The following is a 24,237-nucleotide window of genomic DNA, read 5'->3' as shown; positions in this document are numbered from 1 at the left end:
CGCTAGATCCAGAAACAGTGCAATGAAACACATACAGTGGTACCTTGGTTCTCAAATTTAATCCATTCTGGAAGTCCGTTCCAAAACCAAAGCATTCAAAAACCAAGGCATGCTTTCCCATGGAGAGTAATGCAAAATGGATTAATCCATGCCAGACTTTTACGTAACACAGTCACAAAAACCAAACAAAAAGCCGCAAAAACAAAAAGGCAAAATAAATAGCAAAAACAGACAGACCTCAGTGTAACACTCAAAATGGAAGCATGGCACTCAAAACAGAAGCTTAACACTGAAAACAGAGCACATTCGGCTTCCGAAAAAAGTTACTTCCTTCCGGGTTTGCAGTGTTTGGGTTCCAAGTTGTTTGATAACTAAGGTACCAATGTACTTCATTTGATTTTGACAGTGTATGTTGGTAACTGTTTTAGCAGTTCCAACTTGAACCAAGCAATCATTGAGACGTAAGGCAAGACTTGACAAGTACATTGTCCACCCCTGCTCTTTACCATGAGGTGCCTTCTAGACATTGCTGCCCCCATGGTCAAGGTTCAGGGATGATGGGAGCTGTAGCTCAACATCATCAGGAAGGTTCCTTGTTGGCTAGCGCTGGTGTAGAGCTTCAATACAGGACAAGGCAAATAAAAGAGATCATTCACCACTTCTTTATTTAAAACAAAAAACAAAACAAAAAACATCTGTCCATTCACATTTTGGTCCTTTTCGAGTATTTCCTTAATCCTACAAGAGACAAAGCAACAAAAACAGCTCCTACTGCAACTACAAGGGCTCTCTCCCATTCTTTTGACAAGACTGGACTACTCCAATGGGAACCTGCAAGAGATAATTAATTAATTAACCGGCTAATTAATAACCACAGAACTCTAGTTTTCTTGTGATTCAGCGAAGTCCTCAACAGAGAGGTGTATGCAATACTTTCGTACATCAGCATTTTCACACGATCCACCTTGCCATATACCATTTGCCCACCACTGCCATATTTCTTCAAATTCTTCTTACAAGGCTACCTAAGGAGAAGCCGTTTTGCCCACACATGCCAAGCATATGCCACAGAGGACCAGGACACCCTCTGGGCCCATCTATATATATGTATTCCATGGAGCAGATTTCTTTAGGTACGTAGTGTAAGCTTGAACCATAAGCACATCCATGCAACTGAAAGGTTACTGCTCAGAAAAGGCTTAGAGGGCTTTTGTTCTTGCTCTTTATGACCAATATAGGAATTTAAAAAAAAAAAAAACCCAAAATGCAGCAGTGTAGACAACCCTTAGCTTAAAATTTATGCATCTGAGCCAGTTATGAATTTGGCAAATTAGATCTATATTAGGAATAGTAAGTCTCCAACACACAAATACAGTTTCAAAGTCATGCCCATGAAAAGAATAGGACCCAATTCATCATGGTATTTCATGGCAACAGTCATTATCTCTCCACACACACACACACACACACAAATAGTATTCCCATCTCAATAGCTACTTCCCTCTCACCTTTCTGTTCAACATTGTCCTGTTCTTTCTCCATCTGGAAGTCTACAGGTCCTTCTGCCATCACTAGGCTCCTTGGAGTGTCCTGTAGGGCTTGGTTCTCAAGCGATCTCCTGGCTATTTGACAAGAGAAGTTAGCAGGCAAGCGATTAATACAGATGTTCCAGCTCTTGTGCTGATCATGTCTCCCCTTTCCTTTCAGCCTCAGGATTACCACTGAGGCACTCAAGGGAGCTTTGCATTGAAAGGCTGCGTTTGAGGCAGTCGCTAGGCTTTCTGGGAAGCCATAAGCATTCAGCACCTTATTCGGCTAGTTACTCCTGCAGAGCAGCACACTGCGCTAGATGCATTTCCACATATTGTCAGATCTCATGCACAAAATTCCACATAAAGATCTGAATTGGCCTCCCACAGAAGAGTAATCTAGGGACGGCTGATGCATAAATCCTCGAGGCGACACTGCAAGTTTGTTTAGTTTTGCATCTGGCAGAAAGCACCTTGAAAATTTGTACAGAACCGTCTATTCATCACAGCCTCCTCTCTGCATTGGAGTGGAGAACCACAGGCTCCAGGGCCAAATGTGGCCATCAGACCTTTAAACTCTCTACAGACCATGGCCCCTCACTGTTTTTGCCTGGCTGGAATATGGAACTAGATCCTGCTTGCTTTTTGGGTCATTTATTCTGCACCAACAGTTCCTAACTGGTTGCCACTGCTCAAGGGAAGTCAACTCTCTTTGTTACAAGAGGAATAAATTCTTCTATATCCTCTTTTAGCAGTTTTGGAAGAGAAAAACAAAATGGCAGTTGAATAGCTGGGGAGCCATTACCTCTGATCCTAGGACAGTGAGCCATGCAGGTTTCCACAGTGGATGGGACACAAGCAGCAGCGCTGCAGTGGAAGTAAACCTGGCAAAAGACAGTCAGACTTATTCACGCCTGTTAAAAGTACAAATCTAAGAGGGTTGTTCTATACACTGCCCACCTATACTCACACATCCTTTAACAGGCATACTGTGCATTCCAAGTCAATTGCCCCACCCAAATCTGGTGTTAACAGCATTTAACCAGACTTTGCTATGCTTAAGCACAAGTAGATGGACCTTCATTGTGGAATGGTCCTGCATTAAGAAAACAAAATGACTTGTCCTGGAGGATCTGGGCTAGGACCCTCAAACCTCCTTCTGGCTCTCAGGACTCCTTCCTCTCAGGCCACATCCTTCACCAGCCCTACTCCATGCCCTCCCTGAAAGCTTTTGCAAGGGCTCAAAACATGCCATGCAACTGTGTTAATGCTTCTTCTTTGCATAGATGGAGGATAGAGAGTTACGCTGTGGTTTTGCATGGCTGGAATGCAGCCTATAGTACGAAGAGATAAAAGTCGCATTTGTTGCTCTAGTCCCCACTGGTATGCGGCCCTCAAGTGTTGCCCAGGAAGGCATGTCACCCTTACGCCAAATGCAACTCTCTACCTCTATTGCATACAGTAGAAGCAAAAACAGTCACATTGTGGAAGGTTGTGTGTCTGGACCCAGCTCCTTGGGACAAGCTTCTGCCCACAGCTGTGAAATCCTGCACAATGAATGTCTGTAAAACACACTGCTGTTTAACAAGTGCATACATAATAATTTTCTCTGGCTGCCCGAATGGTATATGCCCAAAGATGGAAAAAAACAGTTCCAATGAAAGATGATTGGCAAATAAAACTGATGGAAAATATGGAAATGGCGGGACCGGAAGAATAAGAGATCAAGGTGAGAGACTTTCTTTTAGTAGACTGGGGGAAATTTGTTGAATATATGAAGACCAGTTGTATGTAATTTAAAACATTAGCAAGAATGACAAACATGAGCAGTAAGAAATAACTTAAAGGGAATAAAAAGGTTAAATTTGTAAATAGGTTTGAATTGGTTATGCAGTAAGATTACGATATAATAGAACAAAGTACGGAGGGGAGGCAAAGAAAATGTAAACCGACTTACTTTAGATTTAATTCTTGTTGTTGAAATATTGTAAGATGGAAAAATGGAAAAATAGCATTTAAAAAAATCCCAATTTTCTCAACGATTCATGATAGATGGCTCAGTCAGTAGAGTATCTCAAGGTCATGGATTCTGGAACCACGTGGGGCCAAAGGGGGTTGGGGACTAGATTACCCTCATGATCCCCTTCCTACTCTACAATTCTATGATTTCATGATTCCGTAATCTGATTCAGTAATCTATTCTCATGCATCACTCTTTCACAAGCTAGGACCCTGGTGAAACTGGGGAGCTCTTACTGGTCCAGTAAGTGCCTGCCGGGAAGCAGTGCTGAAAGTGCTGATGACAAAGCGTTGGTAGTGAGATGGAAATTGTAGCCCTGAAACTGCTCCCACGAGGATGAACCGAGTCTGGTAGTTGTCTCCTTCATATGGACACCTGTAAGAGAGGAAAATGCTGCATTATGTGAAATGCTCTTCAGTAGTCTCAAATTCCTAGCTTATCTTGGAGGTCTTGCCTGTTCATTAAGATGGGCCACTGAGGCCTCTGCAGGGGGTTAGTACTTGGTGTGGCCCAGCACTCATGAAGAACCAAGACAAGGTCTGGGTCTGTCCGCTGCAGGATCCGTACTTCCAAGTAAACAGAATCCTTCAGGAGCTTGACTACAGGATAGTCCCCATTAGCATAGTATTTGCTGTACTGTTGGTCTGCAGAATACAAATATTGCAAATGGTTACACACCACCAACTGAGAAGGATCACAACACCATCGCTTTAAATGTTTTTATAAAGCTATGCTATAGCTTTATGATGCAGCAAAATAGATATTTTTTATGAAGAAATGAATTGGCCATGGTTCACTGACTTGGTGGATGCTGTAGTTCAGGCTTCGTCAACCTCAGCCCTCCAGATGTTTTTGGCCTACAACTCCCATGATCCCTAGCTAGCAGGACCAGTGGTCTGGGATGATGGGAATTGTAGTCTCAAAACATCTGGAGGGCCGAGGTTGAGGAAGCCTGTTGTAGTTCATTTGCAGGGCCCAAGGCACCCTACTCCTGCTTGTAGCCTCTTGTTGTGGCTGTCTTACAAAGATCTAGCAGTGTGCCCAATTAATCCCTCCTAATCATCAAAATGTGTTCGTATCATGTGCAGCCTTCTATTGTCTTTTTCCTTGGAAAGTCAGTAGACACAATAATCACATTGCACCATGCACAACTCTTAGCAGGAAGTTAGCTGTTCTCGTGAAGTTACTTCCCCGTAAGTCCCTTTGTTCCAGTTCAGTCTTCGGGGAAAGTTTGAAGATTGAGTTTTAGGCTTCCAAGCTTTGTTCACACTATTGCAGAGGGATGCAGACAGCTACTAAACAGACGATTCTTTACAATACATGCAAGTAAGAAGTACACGAAGTGGAGAATAGAGGTGTCAGAAATTATGACAGCCATAGATTTTCCCCTCATTGACATGATGACACTTACTAGTAGCAATTCTAAGCTCGAGGCTGAGTGGGCCAAACTGAGTGATTGACGGTGGAGGCGGCAGGGTGAAGACTTGTACCATAAGTGGGAGGAAGCTCCCTGTTGAATACCTGCAGCTGACATGCAGTCTAGTGAAGAGCAAAGATAAAGAAGTTAGGTATTGGGGAAGAGTCATAGCTTGGTAGTAGAGCATCTGGCTTTGCAATCAGAAGGCTCCTGATTCAATCCAGGGAAGGACCTATCTCAAAACTTGAGAGCTGCTACCAGGCAATGCAGACAATAATGTGCTAGATAGACCAATAGCCTTAACACTGTAGTTTCCTGTGTGCCCAGATGCCATTATGTGTGAGTGCCATTTACGATTACCTGAAGGTGCTATCTTGCATGAGTGATCCAGTGTTCCAGTTTTTGACATCATGGTGTGCTACCAGCTCATTTGCATATATGCCCTGATCGCCTGCTCCCTGTTTTTAAACATTAAAGATTAGTTGGGATTAATCCAGTTTATTTGCCCTGCAATCCTGCACCCAGAGAAGAATGAAGGAAACCTAAGAAGAGTCAAACATTTCTGAACCATAAAGTGCACTCTTGATAATACCTGTAAATTTAGAGGGGTTGCATCAATTGCTCACTTTCTCTGGCCTTAAGAAATTCAGAGCTTCCTTGTGGATGGGAGGTTGCCTGCTCTTGATGACGTTACAGTCCTTCTGAAGGATCCTATACAGATTGGGCTCAGGTGGCTTTGGTGGCACAGAGTGCTTCCATCAGCTTTGGCTGGTGGCCCAGCTGTGCCCCTATCTGGGTAGGGATAGTCTAACTTCTGATGTCTATGCCCCGGTAACCTTTTGGTTAGATTGCTGTGATGTGTTATACCTAGGGCTGCCTCTTAAGACGGTTTGGAAACTTCAGCTAGTGCAGAATTCAGTGACCAGGTTGCTCACCAGAGACGACTGTCTGAGCATATTGCACTGATCCCGGCTCAATTGTACTGGTAGCCAATGCATTTGTGGGTCCAATTCAAAGTGTTGATTTTGACCTAGAAAGCTTTAAAATGGTTCAGGACCATGGTACCTCAAGGATCACCTCTGCCCATATGAACCAATTTGGTCATCTAGCAGATTACTTTCCTCAGTAAAAAGGTAAAGGTAAAGGGACCCCTGACCATTAGGTCCAGTCGTGGCCGACTCTGGGGCTGCGGCGCTCATCTCGCTTTATTGGGCAAAGGAGCCAGCATACAGCTTCTGGGTCATGTGCCCAGCATGACTAAGCCGCTTCTGGCAAACCAGAGCAGTGCACGGAAAGGCCATTTACCTTTCTGCCGGAGCGGTACCTATTTGTCTTCTTGCACTTTGACGTGCTTTCGAACTGCTAGGTTGGCAGGAGCAGGGACCGAGCAACGGGAACTCGCCCTGTTGCAGGGATTCGAACCACCGACCTTTGGCAAGTCCTAGGCTCTGTGGTTTAACCCACAGTGCCACCCGCATCCTACTTTCCTCAGTACCTTGCCCAGTTCCTGTCTCCCCTAACCCCTGTACATTTTCAGATCAGAGGGCGTATGCATGGATTTACAAGGACTTTATTAACACAGTCCATAGTAGCCTATGCTTTTCTGTGCATCTCTTCCCACTATGCCTGGGGATTTCAGCTATGGAATGGCCATGCAAGAGGCTCCTTTTGTTGACCCCAGACTTACCTAAAACCAGAATATTTCATCCAGGTATAATAGTGTGGTGCAGTCAAAGAGAAGGGTTATAGCTCAGTAGTGACTTTGCACACAGAAGGTCCCAGGTTCAATCCCCTGCATCTCCAGGTAGGGCTGGAAATGTCCCCAACCTGAAACCTTGGGGAGTTGCTGCCTGTCCATGTAAATGATACTGAGCTACAAAAGTGCCAACTTAGCCCCGTAACTATGGGTGCCCGGGGCTGTGGGTGCCATGCAGCGTGCACCAAAATTTGTGGGTGCCCAGCCCCTTCAAGGGGAATTCTTTGGGTGCTCGGGCACCCAGGGCCCATGCGAGTTGGCACCTATGCTGAGCTGGATGGCCCAATGGTCTGATGCAGTGTAAGTGCGTTTGCAAGCTGGTTGCTTAAATCAGGAGCTCTCAAGGCAGGTGGTTTTGTATTGGATTCCTACCAGAAAAGTAGTTCCGCAGGAAGAGAGTGGGAATTTGTAGAGGACAAAGGCACCGTTCTTTGTCACAGGAACACAACCACTGCCATATCCACTGACAAGATGCACAGAGTCCAGAATTAATGATGGCAGAGTCACATCCCTGGACACTGCAATTGAGAAGTAGCCATCTGGAGTGCAGTGTGTAGTCACTGAAAAATGAAAGCCAAAAGCTTTAGCATGGAATTCCACCACATACTTCTCATGGTTTCTAGAATTAACCATCCTTCCTTTTGTTGCCACCTGGCTCCATATGGAAGGCAACCATTTCAGCCATAGGAGATACCACGGCCACAGTAAAGAAAACATCCAATTCCAGCAAATTCCAAGGTGCACCTTTTAAAATGTGGATTTTTTTAAAAAGAATGCTTACCACATAACTAGATTTCCTTGAGCCTGCTTCACTTCTATGGTTCTTCCCCTTCTCTCCATATAAGCAAGGGAGAAGAGTTGCTTAATTAGACATTGCCTTGCAAAATATGGATTTGTGCAGCTAGGATGAAAGTTGTTTAGACTGGAAATTCAGTTTCCCTTGACTTCTCTGGAACGAAGTGTTTTGTTCTCAAATCAGAACCTCAAAATATGCCTAAAGTACACTTCTAGTGCAGGTGTCTTTTTTTTTTTTTTTTTAAGAATGCCCAGCCTACCTGTATTGCCATAGTAACAAGGAGCACGATGATCTTCAGTGGTATAACAGCAGCCTCTCTCTTCACATTCTCCCCGGGACACAGGTTGAGTGGCACAGGGAAGGCGGTCTTGTCTCTGCACTCCCTGGCATACGCTGCTGCTTGGAACATCTAACGCTGAAGGCCAGAGTGTTAGGGTTTGTTGTTACATCATCCCACTCATCCTAGGAACACATTTCTGCTATTGTTGAAATACTGCCTTTAGCCTGTCCTACATCACTGCAAATATGGTAGTCAGCATTTTGGAATGCTCCAAATCCACATTTAGAAGAATCATGGGAGGGATTTATGGTGGATGAAAAGCCATATTTCCCTCCCTTACAAGACACAACGGAATTTATCATAACCTGCAATTCTGTATTGACACAGGGTGCCCTCTTCCCCTTTCCCACCTGATGTCCTATTCTCAACCAATAATGGACTTTACCTTTGCTTCTTTCTGCCAGGTAATTTGGGGTGACATTTAGATTCTACAAATTTAGATTCCAAAGTTGCTATACCTGGCAAATGGGTTGGGCATTTCAGGTCCTCTTCATAAAGAAGCACTTTGCTAACCGCTTCCAGTCCTTCAATCCTGAGAGTCATTAAGAAGTAGCTGTTCTGTATTAACAGACAAGGCAAGGCATGTTTGGAGATTCCCACTAATTGAACTAAGACAGAGATTACTCCCATAACTTGCACGCTTATTAGAAGACAACAGTTTTCTACTATGCAATTATAAAAGCCCATTCCGCACGATTCATGATGCAAGAGACTGTTGAGGAATTCATTCATGAGTAACCTGGTATGAGGATCCTTCATACATCCACCCAATTAATGTAACTTATTTCAGTGACTCACAACTGATCCTAGTGTGACTGGAAATATTTGTCTATATAGTCCTTTATAGCAACCCTCTATGTCCCAGCAAAGGGTCAAGTTACTACCTTTTTGATAAAGAAACATCCAGTATAAGGAACAATGACCACTGTAGAGCCTTCTGGTTTCTGAGAGATGGAGACACAAGCAGATCTGTCAAGAGGATGGGACTGGCCTTCTGAATCTAGGAAAGAAATTGGTGCCCTCTTTGAGATCTATCCATGCAATGTCTTCATGCCAGGGGTCAAAGCTCTCACCCTTACATTGATTATTCTCAAACGGTTTGGCTCTAGTCAGTACAATACTTTTTAATCAGTCATACCCTACAGTCTTCAATCTTTCTCTGATGTGTACAAATATATTTTTTCCTTATTACCTAGCATACTGATCTGTTGTTGAAATATGAATCTCAACCCAGTCAAAACCATCTTCTTCAGTGAAACTGCAGATTAATTCTACTTCTCTATTCCTTACAGTATCGCAAGGCTGGTCTAAAGCCAAGGTAAGATTATCGCCCCATTATTCCAACTCTGGTGTCCCCAGATTGTATGATACAGACCAACCGCCATCAAATGCCTGTTAGCAAAGCCAACACAGCTCCTGATAACAAAAATGTAGGCATCAAGCAGTCCTTCATTTCCAAGATATAAGGATCAAGTACACACTACATTCAAGTTTGTAAGGTAAAGGTAAAGGGACCCCTGACCATTAGGTCCAGTCATGGCCAACTCTGGGGCTGTGGCGCTCATCTCGCTTTATTGGCCGAGGGAGCTGGCGTACAGCTTCCGGGTCATGTGGCCAGCATGACTAAGCCGCTTCTGGCGAACCAGAGCAGCGCACGGAAACGCTGTTTACCTTCCCGGTGGAGTGGTACCTATTTATCTACTTGCACTTTAACGTGCTTTTGAACTGCTAGATTGGCAGGAGCAGGGACCGAGCAACAGGAGCTCACCCCGTCGTGGGGATTTGAACTGCCGACCTTCTGATCAGCAAGTCCTAGGCTCTGTGGCTTAACCCACAGCGCCACCCACATACACATTCAAGTTTGTAGAGCTTCCTAATTCTTATTATGATGGCTTTCCTCCACAGGCTCATGATTTCCTTGCCCTTCCAGTGTTATAGATAGAATGGCAGCTGCTTCACAAACCCAGGATGCTCTCTGCTTCTTTAACAGCCAAATGCAGAAACTTGAGTGGATCATTTACCACCATTGCCTTCCCCTACCCCAAAAAATGTAGGAGTGGGATGATAGGGAACCTCTCTCATGTTGAATCACTGCCTGGGTTAACGCTTCAGAGCTTCAGTCAGGAGGAAAACTGACCAGGTAGTGCATTTCTCTAAAGCCTTTGTAACTGTACTTGTATCAAGGCCTCCTAGCTCTTTGACACCATCTGCAAAGACACTCTAGCTTTTACAAGCACAGTTTCCCCTCCGTAGTCCTATGACCCACTGAATCACCACGATGGTTTAAAAACAAAGCTCTGATTATTGTACTAAAGGCAGGCAGGTTCCTATTCTTCACATAAGAAAAGGGTCTGCTTGAACAGCAACCCTGTAACTAAGGACAAATTCATAAAAGCAGATACAGTATAAAGAGTCGCTCTGCAGCTGTTTTTTTTCCACTGGGAGTTGGAATTTCCTCTTGCAACGCAAAGCCCAAATTAATGCAAGGACAGCAGCCATTTGAGGAACCACTAGCAGCACCCAATAGCTTTAATATCAGATCAGTGTGAGCTGCACCTGTAAACAGGCCTTGATTGGTGTAGCAGCCAGCTGGGTGTCCTCTGCTTGGTTGTCCAAAAGAAGTATGGTTTAAAGAGGAAACTGGAGAACAGAGGTCTACAGCCAATCTTCCCAATCCCACATCAGTCTACTAGACACACTCAGTCTAGTCAGAGGGAATTGCAGAGAGAAAGGGTATAATTCACAATGCACCAGAAAATATAAAGCTTCTGTCTGAAACGCTAGGGCCAAATCCCCCAAAAGTCTCCTTTAAAAAGCACCTTCGATAAGAATCTGCTTACCTCGAACAGTAAGAAAGTGAATTATCTCAGAATGGTTTGCAGGTAAGGTGAAGTGCAAGCTGTCCCTTCCACAATACAGTGTTCTACTGCTCCACAATCTTGGCAAATCTTTAAAGCTACTAGGAGCACCCAGAACAAGAGACACGAACAAACAAATAATCCAGAAAAGCATTGTGCCCGAAGGAGCCCAAAGCCATTTTACTACTGTCATCTTGTCTTAACAACAGTGACCACGCCTCCCAAAAGTCTTCATATATAGGCTTAACTAAACTGTGATTGGACAGAAGAAAGGAAGGGGTGCGGTTTCTTCAGGCCAGGTAGAACCACAACGTAATGGAGACATACCTGCATTATAGCCAGCAGATGGCAGTAATAGGGTCTCTTCTAAAGGCTTGCAATGCTATGAGAATGCCTGGAGGAGGAGAAAGAAGAGCATCCTATTGGGAAGAACGGAATGAAATCAATGTACATCTTTCCACTGCCCTCCTGTCTATATTCCAGAAGCACCTGCTCCATATCTATCCAGCTTTATTTCTTCTGAAATTAGTTTTCTAAATCTATCTATATTTGCCAATGCAAAATAAACAAATTTCAAAATGGCAATAAAAGAGACAGCATCTGAAAATCTCCTCTGCTCTTTTACTGGGTCAGAACGATAATAAATTGTATGTGCGGGTGAAAAACAAAAGATGTAGATGAATGGGAGGAGGAGGCAAAAGACTTGGTTTGCACAAAAGCCAGCGGTCTCTGTTGCCAGCTCAGGCAGTGCTGAACAATGTAGCAGCCTGCTTGGTAAATGATGCGAATGATTTCTATAACTGTGAGGCACATTCTTCAACATGTTATGTTTTTCAATGTATTATGCAGTTTTCTGATCTTTTCTTGGAAGACTCATTTCGTAGTGCATCTATAGAAGCAATAGGGGAAAGAATCAGAGACGGAAAATGCCTGCAACTTGCAACTGAACCCTCTCCAGAGTTAGGCATGCTGGCTTTGAGGCATCTACCACTTGCATAGGATTGGGCTGTCAGGATGCAATCCAAAAGAACTTATTTGGGAGTAAAGCCCATTGAAATCAATGGGATTTACTTCTGAGTAAACATGCATAAGTTCACCGTGCACTGGGTGTCCAAACCACCAAGGGAGGATAGACGGCCCTTAACAAGTAATTTGTAGAAAGTTAGACATTGAGCCGGTTTTGTTTTTCCTGTCTTTGCTGCTTTGTAGCAAGAGAAGTTGCATTTTTAACATGTTAAAGACAAATAAGCATCTATCAGGAAAGGTGATGGCAAAGGAATGCTCTCTTTCCCAAAGAAACAGAAGCAGCTGCCACAGAGGATCCATGGCTCTAACAGCTGAAAGTGCCCAAAGTATTGCATTTGCATGTAAAAGGTCTAAGTGAGGAACCAGAGGCTCCCAAAAGTTTGCTGAATTACAACTCCCATCAACCCTACCAAAGCATAGCTAAAGGCCAGGAGTGATGGGAATTGTATTTCAGCAACATCTGGGGAGCCAAATGTTCCCCACGCCTGAACTAAGTTCATCTCTCTGTTCAGTTAAGCAGAGTCTTGTGCTAAGCACTCACTGCCAAGGATGTGGGTGGCGCTGTGGTCTAAACCACCAAGCCTCTTGGGCTTGCTGATCAGAAGCTTGGCAGTTTGAATCCCCATGATGGTGTGAGCTCCTGTCACTCTGTCCCAGCTCCTGCCAACCTAGCAGTTTGAAAGCATGCCTGTGCAAGTAGATATATAGGTACCGCTGCTGTGGGAGGGTAAACAGCATTTCCATGCACTCTGGCTTCTGTCATGGTATTCCATTGAGCCAGAAGTGATTTAGTCATGCTGGCCACAAGACCTGCAAAGCTGTCTGTGGACAAACAGTGGCTCCCTCAGCCTGAAAGCGAGATGAGCGCCACAACCCCATAGTCGCCTTTGACTAGACTTAACTGTCCAGGGTTCCTTTACTTTTTAAATCTTACCTAAGCACACACTACCTTACAATCTAACTCACAAACGTTTTAATACATGTATACGATCAGAGATTATTCAAACTGCAGGGTTACCAATGGACCAAAGCAAGGTTTCCAAACTTGAGTCTCCAGCTGTTTTTGGACTACAACTCCCATCATCCCTAGCTAGCAGGAGCAGTGGTCAGGGGTGATGGGAACTGTAGTCCAAAAACAGATGGAAACCAAAGTTTTGGGAACTCTGGACCAAAGAAAGCAACCTGGCTGTTCTTGTGTCTTTTACCAGTGGCTTGATGTGAAGAAACGGGCAGACACACCTTTTCACAGCCAGGAGATTAACATTATTATCTACTAATGTAAGCACATCAAGATAAATGCAGCGAGAAAGGCCTGTTGAAAAGTCTGTTCAAAGCAAATCCCTATTTAGTTTACAAATGTGGGAAATTCAGAAGGCTGCCACTTTTTATGAGCAGAAGCATTCTGCATCAGCTGGAATATAAGCAGCATTCACCATACTGATGCTCTTTCTGCCACGCAGATTCCATGTTTGGTGGACTCTACACACATAAAAAATGCTGTGAAAATGCTTTAAAAACACACACACACATTTTGAAAAATACATTGAATTTTGAATAGCTCACTGTCGCCATCTTGTGTCACATTTGTATATTGCACTTTACAACACATTTAAAATGTTTTATTTGCAGCTGTGTAGCTGAGTCCTTTGTTAAACCTTCTGATGATCAATCCTGCTGTGCACAAAGCCTCTGTTTGTGAGCAGGTGTCAACACTAGAAAGTCAGGCTCTGTTTTTACAGACCAATCTTATTCTTCCCCCTCCATTTCTATAATAGATAGATAGATGACAGACAGATTAAAAACCCTGAAAATTAAACAAAATTGATTTCAATGGAATTCTGAGCAGGAAAACACAAGATCACAGCTTTTGCATTTAGGAAAGGAGGTGGACCTGCAATGAGCAGAAATGCAATGCGGCTCCCATGTGTGTTCTGTAATACTTGTATAAATGACAGGCTTTCCTGTTGTGCAAAGGAAACAAGGCATGAAGGAATGGGACCAGCCCACCAAAAACCAAGAAACCATTTCATGCACTGTACTGCACCCATATGTCTTTGTGACACCCCCCCCCCAAAAAAGGGAGTAGGATTCAGGAACCCATGCTAAAATGCATTTGATGCCCTCCCCAGCCCCAGTGTTTCAAGCTGTGAATCAGGCAAGGAAATATATGCAGGCAAGGGTGACAGCTTGAATAAAATATTGGGGTGGGGAGGTAAGACCCACCCTGAATAATCAATCACATGATGCGGGTGTGTGTGTGTGTGTGTGTGTGTGTGTGTGTGTACACTCTCTCTCTCTCTCTCTCTCTCTCTCTATATATATATATATATACCGTATTTTTCGCCCTATAGGGCGCACCGGCCCATAGGACGCACTTATTTGGGGGGGGGGGGAATTCATTGCCCCCAGCCCCAAAGAGCAAAGGAGCCATGACAGCGAGCGGGATTCGTCCCGCTCGCTGTCCTGGCTTCGTTTTTAGCCTCGGGGCTGGGGGTCCGGGAGCGAAGGCAAGGTTGCGCAACCTCGCCATCGCTCTCAGAGCTTGCGGGGCTGGGGGCAGGGAAAGCCCGAGCTTCCCCCGACCCCAGCCCCCAGAACGGGTCCGAGAGCGATGGTGAGGTTGCACACAACCTCGCCATTGCTCCAGGAGCTTGCCGGGCTGGGGAGATAGCTTCCTGAAGCCTGGAGAGCGAGAGGGGTCGGTGCGCACCAACCCCTCTCACTCTCCAGGCTTCAGCGAAAGCCTGCATTCGCCCCACAGGATGCACACACATTTCCCCTTCATTTTTGGAGGGGGAAAAGCGAGTCCTATAGGGCAAAAAATATGGTATATATATGAATGGCAATGCTCATTAACTTTGGGGAGAGGCTCCCTCTAATATTTTAGTGGGGGGGGGGGGGCGAAGGGACCTCAGCCCATAGGACTTGACTCCTCTGTATGCAGGGAAAGGTACAGTGAAAACATCCAGGAAAGAAAGAGTGCAGAGCTGGTGGAGAGGAGAGGTGAATGGAATAGCTGGCTACCTTCATTATGTCCAGTTGTGCAGTTGACCAGTTAATTGAGCAAAGTGAATTCCCCCTGGAATTGGGATTAAATGGGGGGGGGGGATAATTAGTCCTTGGTGGGGAATGGAAGACAGGGATTCAAAGATACCATAGTTTTGGTCTGCATTAACACACACACACACCCAAAAAAGTCCATGTTTACTCGTCTTCCTCTGCACTGTGAAAGGAGAGCAGCACATATCCTGGCTCTCTCTGATCATGTAAAATTCATCATTTTCCTCTTCCTTTTTAGTGCGTGGGCTCCAAGGGGAAGCAATAAAATTGCACATTTCTCTGGCACTGAGGCTGCTGAACATTGCAGTCATTAGCATACTACCTACAATAAAAGATGAAAACAGGGTAACTGCGGAAAGCTGTGGACATCACCAGTGACCTTCTGCCAAAGTAGCTCCACCCCAAAAATCCTACTTGAAGTCTTCCATTAATTTTATGGCCAAAAGTGATTTTCTCTCAAACATCCTCTGCAGAAACAATCTTCTTCCCTGTTTGTTTTGTTTTTGTAAGATTGTTTGCTTATGTTCAATTAAAGGGGGAGAGGAACCTGTGGTGGGGACTTTTTAGTGCTTCATCTGATCCCCAATAGTATCCATCTGTCTTGGGAGACAATGGAGAGCACCTCCAGGGGTGAAGTCAAATTAATGTATTATGAGCACCTCCCTGGAGTGCAAGCCTGGGCAGTATGTATGGAAGTCCTAGTCTGCTCAGATGACAAGACTCTCTCAGCCTTGCTAATGTGGTCCAATGGAAAGTAGAGCAAAGCGTTTGGCACCAGCTTGGTTGCAAGAGTTGCCAGAAGGAAGCCTACAAGGCACCATCCAACCACCTTAGGGACTGCACTCCAGATTTGTATTGGGTTTACTCCTTAGCCTTTTCTTCTCCTGAATATATCCTACAAGGCAGCAGAGGTTTGAGTTTCCTAGATGGGCTACCTTCCCAGGTTGATGAGTGCCATCTGCCCCTCACTTTCCTAACAGCATGTGCAGAAAATGCCTTCTTGACCATTGGACCCCCTCTTAAACTTGTCTACTCAATCCAGGGGAGCCTGTCTTTGAATGCAGGGGAAGTCCCTAACTGACTGAGGGTTTGAGACCCATCAGCTACCCTCACCTGGTTTAGCAGGCCAGTTGAAGCCATTTCCCTGGGTGTGGCTGTTGTTACATGCTGACAGCTTCTAGGAGCCATGGATGGGAGTGGAGTGCATTTTATGTATGTATTGTGTTATTTCTATCCCACCTTTCCTCCGAGAAACTCAATGAGGCATGTCCATGATTCACAGCAACTTTATGAGGTAGGTTAGGTTGAGAGCAAGTGACCAGCTCAAGGTCTCTCGGTAAGCTTTTGGTAGAAGGCGTCTAGGAATTTAAATTGATCAGCGCCATTCAATCAGGTCATAGGCAAAGAATTGTATTTAGTATGTGTGCAATGGTATACCACAAGAGTTCTGCCTTCAGGGAACACCTTAAATATTGATAAATCTGCCAAGCAGCCCCTGAAAAATAGGAACTTACATGGAAATTTTAAATGCCATACATTGTGGAGGAAGATCAGTGGTGGTCTTTCAGATATCTTCTAATTTAGGACCCCCTGACAATATTTATGCAAGCATTCTCCCGAAACATTTGTCTCTTTATGTGTGCAACTATGCAGATATGTCCCTGGGACCATGCTATTCTGCATAGTCTTTTCTTCATCTTGCTTCCTTCTCCTGGAGGCTCTTCTCTGTTTTCCCTTCACTGGGGCAGGGTGATATTAATTTTTTGCTCTGCTAGTCAGAAGATTAGAAGTATTAAGATGTATGCGGCATAACAATGCTTACTTTTATTTTATTTTATTTTTTTAATTGGTGGGGAGAATAAACAGGGCTGCTGCAGTGACAAAGAGGGTTATCTTCTTGTAGCTGAGCTATCTTGCAGACACTGCCATTGGCTTGATTTTAATTGTTCCCAGATTTCATGTTTTGCTAAGCATTTCTTTTCTCTCTGTATCTCCAAAGTGTGTGTGTGTGTGTGTGTGTAATCTGTGGGTGCCTGTGTGAGAAACTTCAGATAGCCCTAGAATGAAGAAATATACATAAAAGAGTCAAATTATAGCCCAGGGCTGTATGCCTTTAGGTGATGCATTAACATACCAGTGTAGGCTCAAATTCAGATCCTTCAAGCTAAATTTGACTGGAGTAAGATGCATGCAAGCAGGCAGACACAAGTGCCAAGAAAGTCTTTGGACTTAATTTTAGCAGTGATTCCAAGGTCATACGGATCAAGGATGTGATATAATTTATGCTCGAGAACCCATTTTCTGCCAGCTTCCTGCCCACGTGTCAGCTTACACTCTGAGTCAAGGATACCACAGAATGTTGCAATATTACTAGGATGGCATTTTACACTCTCTTTGCAAAGGCAAGAAAAAAAGGAAAAGCAAACAGAGGATAAGAGTCTTTTTTACTTTAAAAGCCTGTCTCCCACTTCTCTCTCTCTCCTCACCCGCCCACCGCACCTCCACTTGATCATAACACTTTCCTCAAACTGTTGCTGTCTGGTGCCTCCTTTACAAAAGTCCTATTGTGAAGACTTTACTGGCGCCAGCTTTGGAGGACCTTGGGGAATGATGCCTTCAGTGCCCTCCTCCTATTTGCAATTGCTCCTCTTTGTCCCCACTTGCCCTCTTCCTTTGGTTCAGATCCACATGGCCAGACAGAGGGAAAAGGTGAGAGACAGGATGTTTGTGTGTCCTATTTTATGAAGGGCTGTCTGATCTAGCAATAGAAGGGTCTGTCCATTTCAATCCTCTCGGGTTCTCATTTTTTCCAATCTTAAATTCAGTTCTCCATATTTCTGCAGCAACCTGCAAATTTCCTTTGTGAAACACCTCACAAAAATCATTCTGCTTCTTCGTGCAAATGGCACCTGACACATTTCTGTGTTATCTTCATCAATGTGTTCATTTCTAAGCATACTTCCCTCTAATCTATGTATTTTTGTAAACATTCTTTGCTTAGAGAACTGCATGGCGAATTTTGGATTGGTGCAAATTTTAAAAGATGGCTGTGTTTCAGTTCCCATATTGTTTTGGAAAGTGTGAATTTGATAAAACTGGTTTTAAGTATTAACTGAATCAAAATTATTTCTCTTGTTAGTCTGATCCAAATCCAGGTTAAATATAAAGATACATAAGAAACATGTGCAAGAACCTTGAAGTTGCCCTTCCATAGTTAGTTGTGGTCTAAACCACAGAGCTTGCCGATCAGAAGGTTGGTGGTTCGAATCCCCGCGATGGGGTGAGCTCCCATTGCTCGGTCTCTGCTCCTGCCAACCTAGCAGTTTGAAAGCACATCCAAGTGCAAGTAGATAAATAGGTACCACTCCGGCAGGAAGGTAAACAGTGTTTCCGTGCACTGCTCTGGTTCACCAGAAGCAGCTTAGTCATGCTGGCCACATGACCCGGAAAAACTGTCTGTGGACAAACGCCAGCTCCCTCAGCCTGTAAACTGAGATGAGTTGTCCGCGACTGGATCTAACAGTCAGGGGTCCCTTTACCTTTTAGTGGACTGAACACAGCACACATGAGGGTTCATTTTTCTTCTGTGAAATAGGCATTATTTGGTACCCATGACAGTTTATTAGATTTACAAATGTAACCAATCCCCAGGCTCTAAATAGTTGAAGACTCTTGGCTTAAGTCAAAGACATAGGGCAATATAACTTTTCCTCCCTTAACTAGACCTCTTTCTTTTTCTTTTCTTAGAGTAGTTTCTTCAACCCAAGAGTAGACAGGGCTGCATCCACAGTAAGTATGAATAGGTCTAATTAAACACAGCAGCATTTACCTGCAAGTAAACACACATAAGGCTGTACTGTGAGCTCCTAAGGCTGCACCTGCCATCTAGTACCCAGTAAGAATGAAGGAAATATTCTGTTTAAATGTAATCTGTATGGGAGACATGAAAGCAGAGGAGGAGAAAAAAATCAGCGTGTTTGTGAATGTCAAACATGATAGATGGAGGCTGAAATAAGCAAGCCAGTTTCGAATAATATAGCAATGTGCTGTGTTCCCCCGTTTACTTACGTTTAAATAAGACCAGAGAACCATTAACCCCACAATCAATTTTGGGATCTGATATTATAATAGTAAACACAGCTTGGACTCTGGAACCCTGCATATATTCCTGGCTACCACTAGAAATTTTGAACCTACATCCTGAGAATTCTTGAAGCACTAAAAGAAGTTCCACACATGTCATTTGTCCTCTTTCTGTGATTCATGTTCCTGTTTACCACTGCAACATAACCAAATAGTAACTACCTGTCTTTGCCCACTGACTCATATTGCCACTAATACCACTAGGATTGGACACTGAGGAGAAGTGCAAAGTGCAGCTATATGGCAGCCATTTTGTGTTACACCATGCTTTCAAGGTAGCCATTTTGTGACTAGTGCCCAGAGTACTTTCTCCAAATTCCAAATGTACTCATGTGCACAGCATTAAAAAGATTCATTTCGGCTATTTTTCAGCCAAGCATGCTTGAGATTCAAAAGAGCCTCATTTGGGCAAATCTGAAGCGCTATCTGAACCTAAGAGCACTGCTGTTATCCACAATACTTAAGAACACAAGAGCATCCAAATAGCCTGTTGGATCAGGCCAAAAGGCCCATCTAGTCCAGCATCCTGTTCTCACAGTGGCTAATCAGATGCTTGTAGGAAGCCGACAAGCAGGACCCAGGTGCCACAACAATCTTTCCTCCTCTGGTTTCCAGCAACCAGTTCTGAAGCATTACTGCCCCAAACCATGGAGGCAGAGCATGGCCACCATGACTGGGAACCATTGATAATCTTGTACTCCTTGAAGTTGTCTAATCCTATTTTTTAAGCCATCCAAAGGTGGATCTAAACACAGGAGGGAGAGAGAGAAAAACGCTATAAATAAGTCAGAAATTATATCATTTTAACAGAAGGGAAAAAAATCCCTATGGAAAATCCTGTTTTAACATTTTCTGCTCTCTGGCGCCATCTGGTGTTGGGCGTTTGTAACACATTCAAATTGCTGTTGTTGTTTTTACCAATGTAGCTGAGTACCAAGTTGGTGGCCATCACCATCACCCAGTGGGAGCGATTTCCATAGTTTAACTCTTTGCTGTGTGCAGTGCTTCTTTTTCTGGGGGACTGAAGGGGATGCAATACTAGAACCATTCTTTGTAGAAGAAAAGCACTGGTTAAAATGTGGTATTTACTGTAACAACCTCATGGTGAGTACCGGCACCATTTTTTCTGGAAGAAAAGGCACTGGCTGTGTGAATAAGTACTTTCTTTTCTCTGTCCTGAATCTTACAACATACAGCTTCCCTGGAGAGCCACATGTTCTGCTGTTATGGGAGTGAGGAGGGACCTCTCTCGATCTACTTTCTCAATGCTATGCATAATCTTATAAACTTCTCTCATGGCACCTGTTACTCAACTTCTCTCAAAACTAAAAAGTCCCAAATGCTGCAACCTTACCTCATAGGAGAGTTGCTCCATCTCTTTCTGGTTGCCATTTTGGTTGTTCTGCGAACCAGGGCAGCAAATGATGCACAGCCCTGTTCAAGGAGGGGCACAGTATCCAAAGCCAGTCAGGTTTCTGAGGCTGATAATCTTACAACCACCTCTCTCTCTGGCTTTAAAAATGCAACAATAATAAGTTTAACAACTATTTGCTGCCTTTCCATGATGGCCCAAACCATCAGCCTGAGGCAGCTGACTCGCTCTGCCTAATGGGAGGGCCACAAACTTCTACACAGAAACACCATTTTTTTCATGCGCTTTTACAACCCCAAAGACCTTCCCTTTATTTCTCCTTATTGCTGGTGAATTGCCCTCTGTATGGTAGTTAGTATCTCCCCGTAGGCTGCATAGTTGAGTTTTGCTTTCCAAAATCAATCTCTGCTCTTTCTTTAACAACATTCCCCTTCTATTTATAGCTTTATTTATTTATTTCCACCCAAAGGCTAAGTATCTGAGGGTGTACGTTACAAGAGAAATGGATGCACTTTCCCCAAAAGATTTCATTACGGGCCTGTTGATTTGACACAACTGTAAATGCAAGGACAGTTTCAAGAGGTCATGGGACATAAACAGAGCAAAGTTTAGTGGAAGGACCACAAAGGGAGGTCAAGTGAAGGTGTGCCTGTTGTCTGTGGAAAGTAAAGGCAGAGAGGAGACGGTTATATTCTCTAATAAGGCACTCGGTACTCTTCTGAAAGGAACAGATGACAGTAAGCTGTGTTCTTTGTGCAGGGGGTCCCAAGTTGGCATTGAGTCTAACATTCTAGTCAGTCGTTATGCTTGAATGTGAAATGTAAAGAGTAAATACATGCTTTGCCTGCTATGTCTCCATATACAGTAGCCCTCACATACTCTCGCCTCAACATTCCCATGTGCCTACTAGAGTCTTCTTAGTATGAACACACTTCCATACCACTGCACATTTAAAATCCTTTACGTTTCTTAAGGGACACAGGTGGCGCTGTGGTCTAAACCACTGAGACTAGGGCTTGCCGATCGGAAGGTCGGCAGTTCGAATCCCCGCGATGGGGTGAGCTCCTGTTGCTCGGTCCCTGCTCCTGCCAACCTAGCAGTTCGAAAGCATGTCAAAGTGCAAATAGATAAATATGTACTGCTCCAGCGGGAAGGTAAACGGCCTTTCCGTGTGCTGCTCTGGTTTCGCCAGAAACGGCTTAATCATGCTGGCCACATGACCTGGAAAAACTGTCTGTGGACAAATGTCGGCTCCCTCGGCCAATAAAGCAAGATGAACGCCGCAACCCCAGAGTCGTTCACGACTGGACTTAACTGTCAGGGGTCCTTTACCTTTACCTTTCTTAAGGAAAACATCTGAATTTACTTGTTCCCTTTTCCTCAAAATACATATTGGATAAAAGACTGAAGAGCACACAGCAGGTTAATGAATAATGACTGCTAACACAACAGAACCTCGGGGCCTCGTTCATTTCTATTATTTCATTGGGGGCTTGACTTTGAGGCACATGTTATCCCATTTGCTGTAGCCGATGACTGATATGCAGCTCTCGGTGATTGATTAACTGTGCCTCCAGACTGTCACTAGTTTGCAGGAGGCATTCAAGTGCATGTAAGAAATTTAGGTTTGTGCTATTAAAGTGGATTAAAATGCTCCGTTGCAACTAAACAAAATGACTTTTTCGTGGTTAGGAAAGTGACAGGGAAATGGACTGGAAAGCAAATCAGAACGAATACTCCTTGTCACAAACAACATGAACTAATGTATCAACACACTGCAGCGGGGGGAAGCAGAATGAATGCTCACTAAAGACTGGACATGGTCTGACCACTGCTACATAAGCTTTGGGCAACCAAATCAGGATGAATGCTCAGTAAACCTTCTTACTGCTGAAACCACGCAAATAAGGAAGTAAAAATAGGTACTTACATTTGACTGCAACACCTTAGTATCTGTACATCACAGAGAGGCAGAAACTGAGCATTAATAACTCTAACCCTAAAGCCCAACTCATGTTTTACAATAAAAATAAAAATAATGAATTCTAACAAACGCAAAGCAAAACCTTAATGTAGTGAAGTAATGTAGTGCAGTAAAATTTTGTTTTAAAATGCATTAAAAACAAGAACATAGAATTGCTGAGTTGGAAGGGACCAAAAGGGCCATCTATAGTCCAACCCCCTGCAACGCAAGAATCTTATGCCCAATGTGGGGCTTGAACCCACAATCCTGAAATTAAGAGTCTCAAGCTCTACAAACTGAGCTGTCTCTGAGTAAAACCCTCAGGGCTCATTCAGACTTCCTTCTTTGCTGCGGTTCTTAGGCACAGGTCTGCCTTTTCTAGGACTGTGTCCTAGTGGTGTTTTGTCCCACAACTTTCTCCTGGAAAATCTGCTGGTTACTGCTGAATCAGAACAAACAGCAATGAGGTTTACGTAGATTGCCATTTGCTGCAATTCAGTAGGAAACAGCAGGTTTTATTCAGGTTAAGTGGTGGGGAAGAAGAAGAAGAAGAAGAAGAAGAAGAAGAAGAAGAAGAAGAAGAATGATGATGCTCAGACATGGACGTAGAAAATGCAGACCTGGGCCTGGAAAGTGAAGTGCAAAAGGAAATCTAGTTGAGTCCACAGCAACAATCTTCAGGTAGGATGCAGGTTGAAGTACAATTTACTGAAACTAAAACATACTCAAGGCAGACCAAGGAAGTAGAATTCACTACAACAAAATGTTTAAGTTTCAGAGGATATGCATTTACATTGGGAAATAATTGTGTCATAATAACAGATTAATAAGCAAGATGTTGGTGCTGACCTTCAAACCCCTAAATGGCCTTGGTCCAGTATACCTGAAGGAGTGTCTCCACCCCCATCATTCTGCCCAGATACTGAGGTCCAGTGCTGAGGGCCTTCTGGCGGTTCCCTCACTGAGAAAAGCCAAGTTACAGGGAACCAAGCAGAGGGCCTTCTCAGTAGTGGCACCTGCCCTGTGGAATGCCCTCCCACCAGATGTCAAAGAGAAGAACAACTACCAGACTTTTAGAAGACATCTGAAGGCAGTCCTCTTTAGGGAAGCTTTTAATGTTTAACAGACCACTGTATTTTAATACTTTGTTGGAAGCTGCCCAGAGTGGCTGGGGAAACCCAGCCAGATGGGCGGGGTATAAATAATAAATTATGATGATGATGATGACATGCCTAAAGAAAAAATTCTCACAGAATATTTTCATTAGACAAAGATACACATCTTTGTACATGATTTGTTTGCAGATATTTGTATGTTACATGTTGATCTGGATTCAGTGAGGGGGACAACCCGTACCCCACCCCAACCCCACTCCCTGCATCCCAGAAGCTGGGCAGAAGGGAGTCCAGTCCAGGGCTTCAAGCAGAAAATATTACGTACCTTATACATTTCCTTTCCCATTCAGGTCAGTTATTTCCTCTTGCCATTTGCATACTCACTCTGGTCATTAAAGTAATATAAAAGAGAGAGAAAATGGTGCCTGATAGAATGCAAAGCTATTATGCCTAGAGAGAAGGTAGGTCACATCAACCCCAGGACGATAAGAGTCAAGGTCAGTAAAAGAGCACTGTGTCTCATCACCGCATTCATTCAAATAAAGGAAATGGGATTGACGCTCGTCTCTCACTCCTCCAGACACTCATTACTAACTCAAATTTCCAGTATTCCTTCCATCTATTGCTGCCTCACACTGGACCCCATAGCATATTCTGTCTTTGGTAAAGCTTAGCAGGTGAACGAATGCAGGAACAGAGCTTATGGGAACACTTTAGAGGGTCTATTTAAACATTTAAAGATAGATTTACAGATAGCTGGATTTAAAGATTAAAATCAAAACAACCCAAGTTTCCCAGTGTGTTTTATGCCAAGCCACACTCTTAAAAGATGAGAATTAAAT

The 24,237-nt window shown here is 43.9% G+C and overlaps 1 protein-coding gene across 1 annotated transcript; it reads right to left on the bottom strand.

Moving 5' to 3' along the window:
- Positions 1 to 648: 648 nt before the first annotated feature.
- Positions 649 to 10,887, bottom strand: ZP4 (zona pellucida glycoprotein 4). The gene is made up of 12 exons (XM_081003385.1): positions 10,699 to 10,887; positions 8,743 to 8,858; positions 8,317 to 8,416; positions 7,778 to 7,933; positions 7,095 to 7,282; positions 5,327 to 5,424; positions 4,961 to 5,088; positions 4,004 to 4,193; positions 3,786 to 3,924; positions 2,335 to 2,413; positions 1,509 to 1,622; positions 649 to 831 (listed from the first exon to the last, which is right to left on the bottom strand). Exons 1-12 carry the CDS (start codon positions 10,868 to 10,870, stop codon positions 704 to 706), a joined length of 1,608 nt encoding a protein of 535 aa, XP_080859511.1. The 5' UTR covers positions 10,871 to 10,887; the 3' UTR covers positions 649 to 703.
- Between the last annotated feature and the right edge of the window lie 13,350 nt (positions 10,888 to 24,237).

Source organism: Podarcis pityusensis, assembly GCF_964106645.2.
Source record: "Podarcis pityusensis genome assembly, chromosome: 4".
NCBI classification, from domain to species: domain Eukaryota; kingdom Metazoa; phylum Chordata; class Lepidosauria; order Squamata; family Lacertidae; genus Podarcis; species Podarcis pityusensis.
This window is presented reverse-complemented; position numbering and strand designations above follow the sequence as displayed.

Coding starts and splice junctions, on each gene's coding strand:
- ZP4 (XM_081003385.1), bottom strand. CDS start 10,870: ATGCTTTTCTGGATTATTTGTTTGTTCGTGTCTCTTGTTCTGGGTGCT. Junction 8,417..8,742: donor GATGTTTCTTTATCAAAAAG/GTAGTAACTTGA, acceptor CTGTTAATACAG/AACAGCTACTTCTTAATGAC. Junction 5,089..5,326: donor ATGCAAGATAGCACCTTCAG/GTAATCGTAAAT, acceptor GCTCTTCACTAG/ACTGCATGTCAGCTGCAGGT.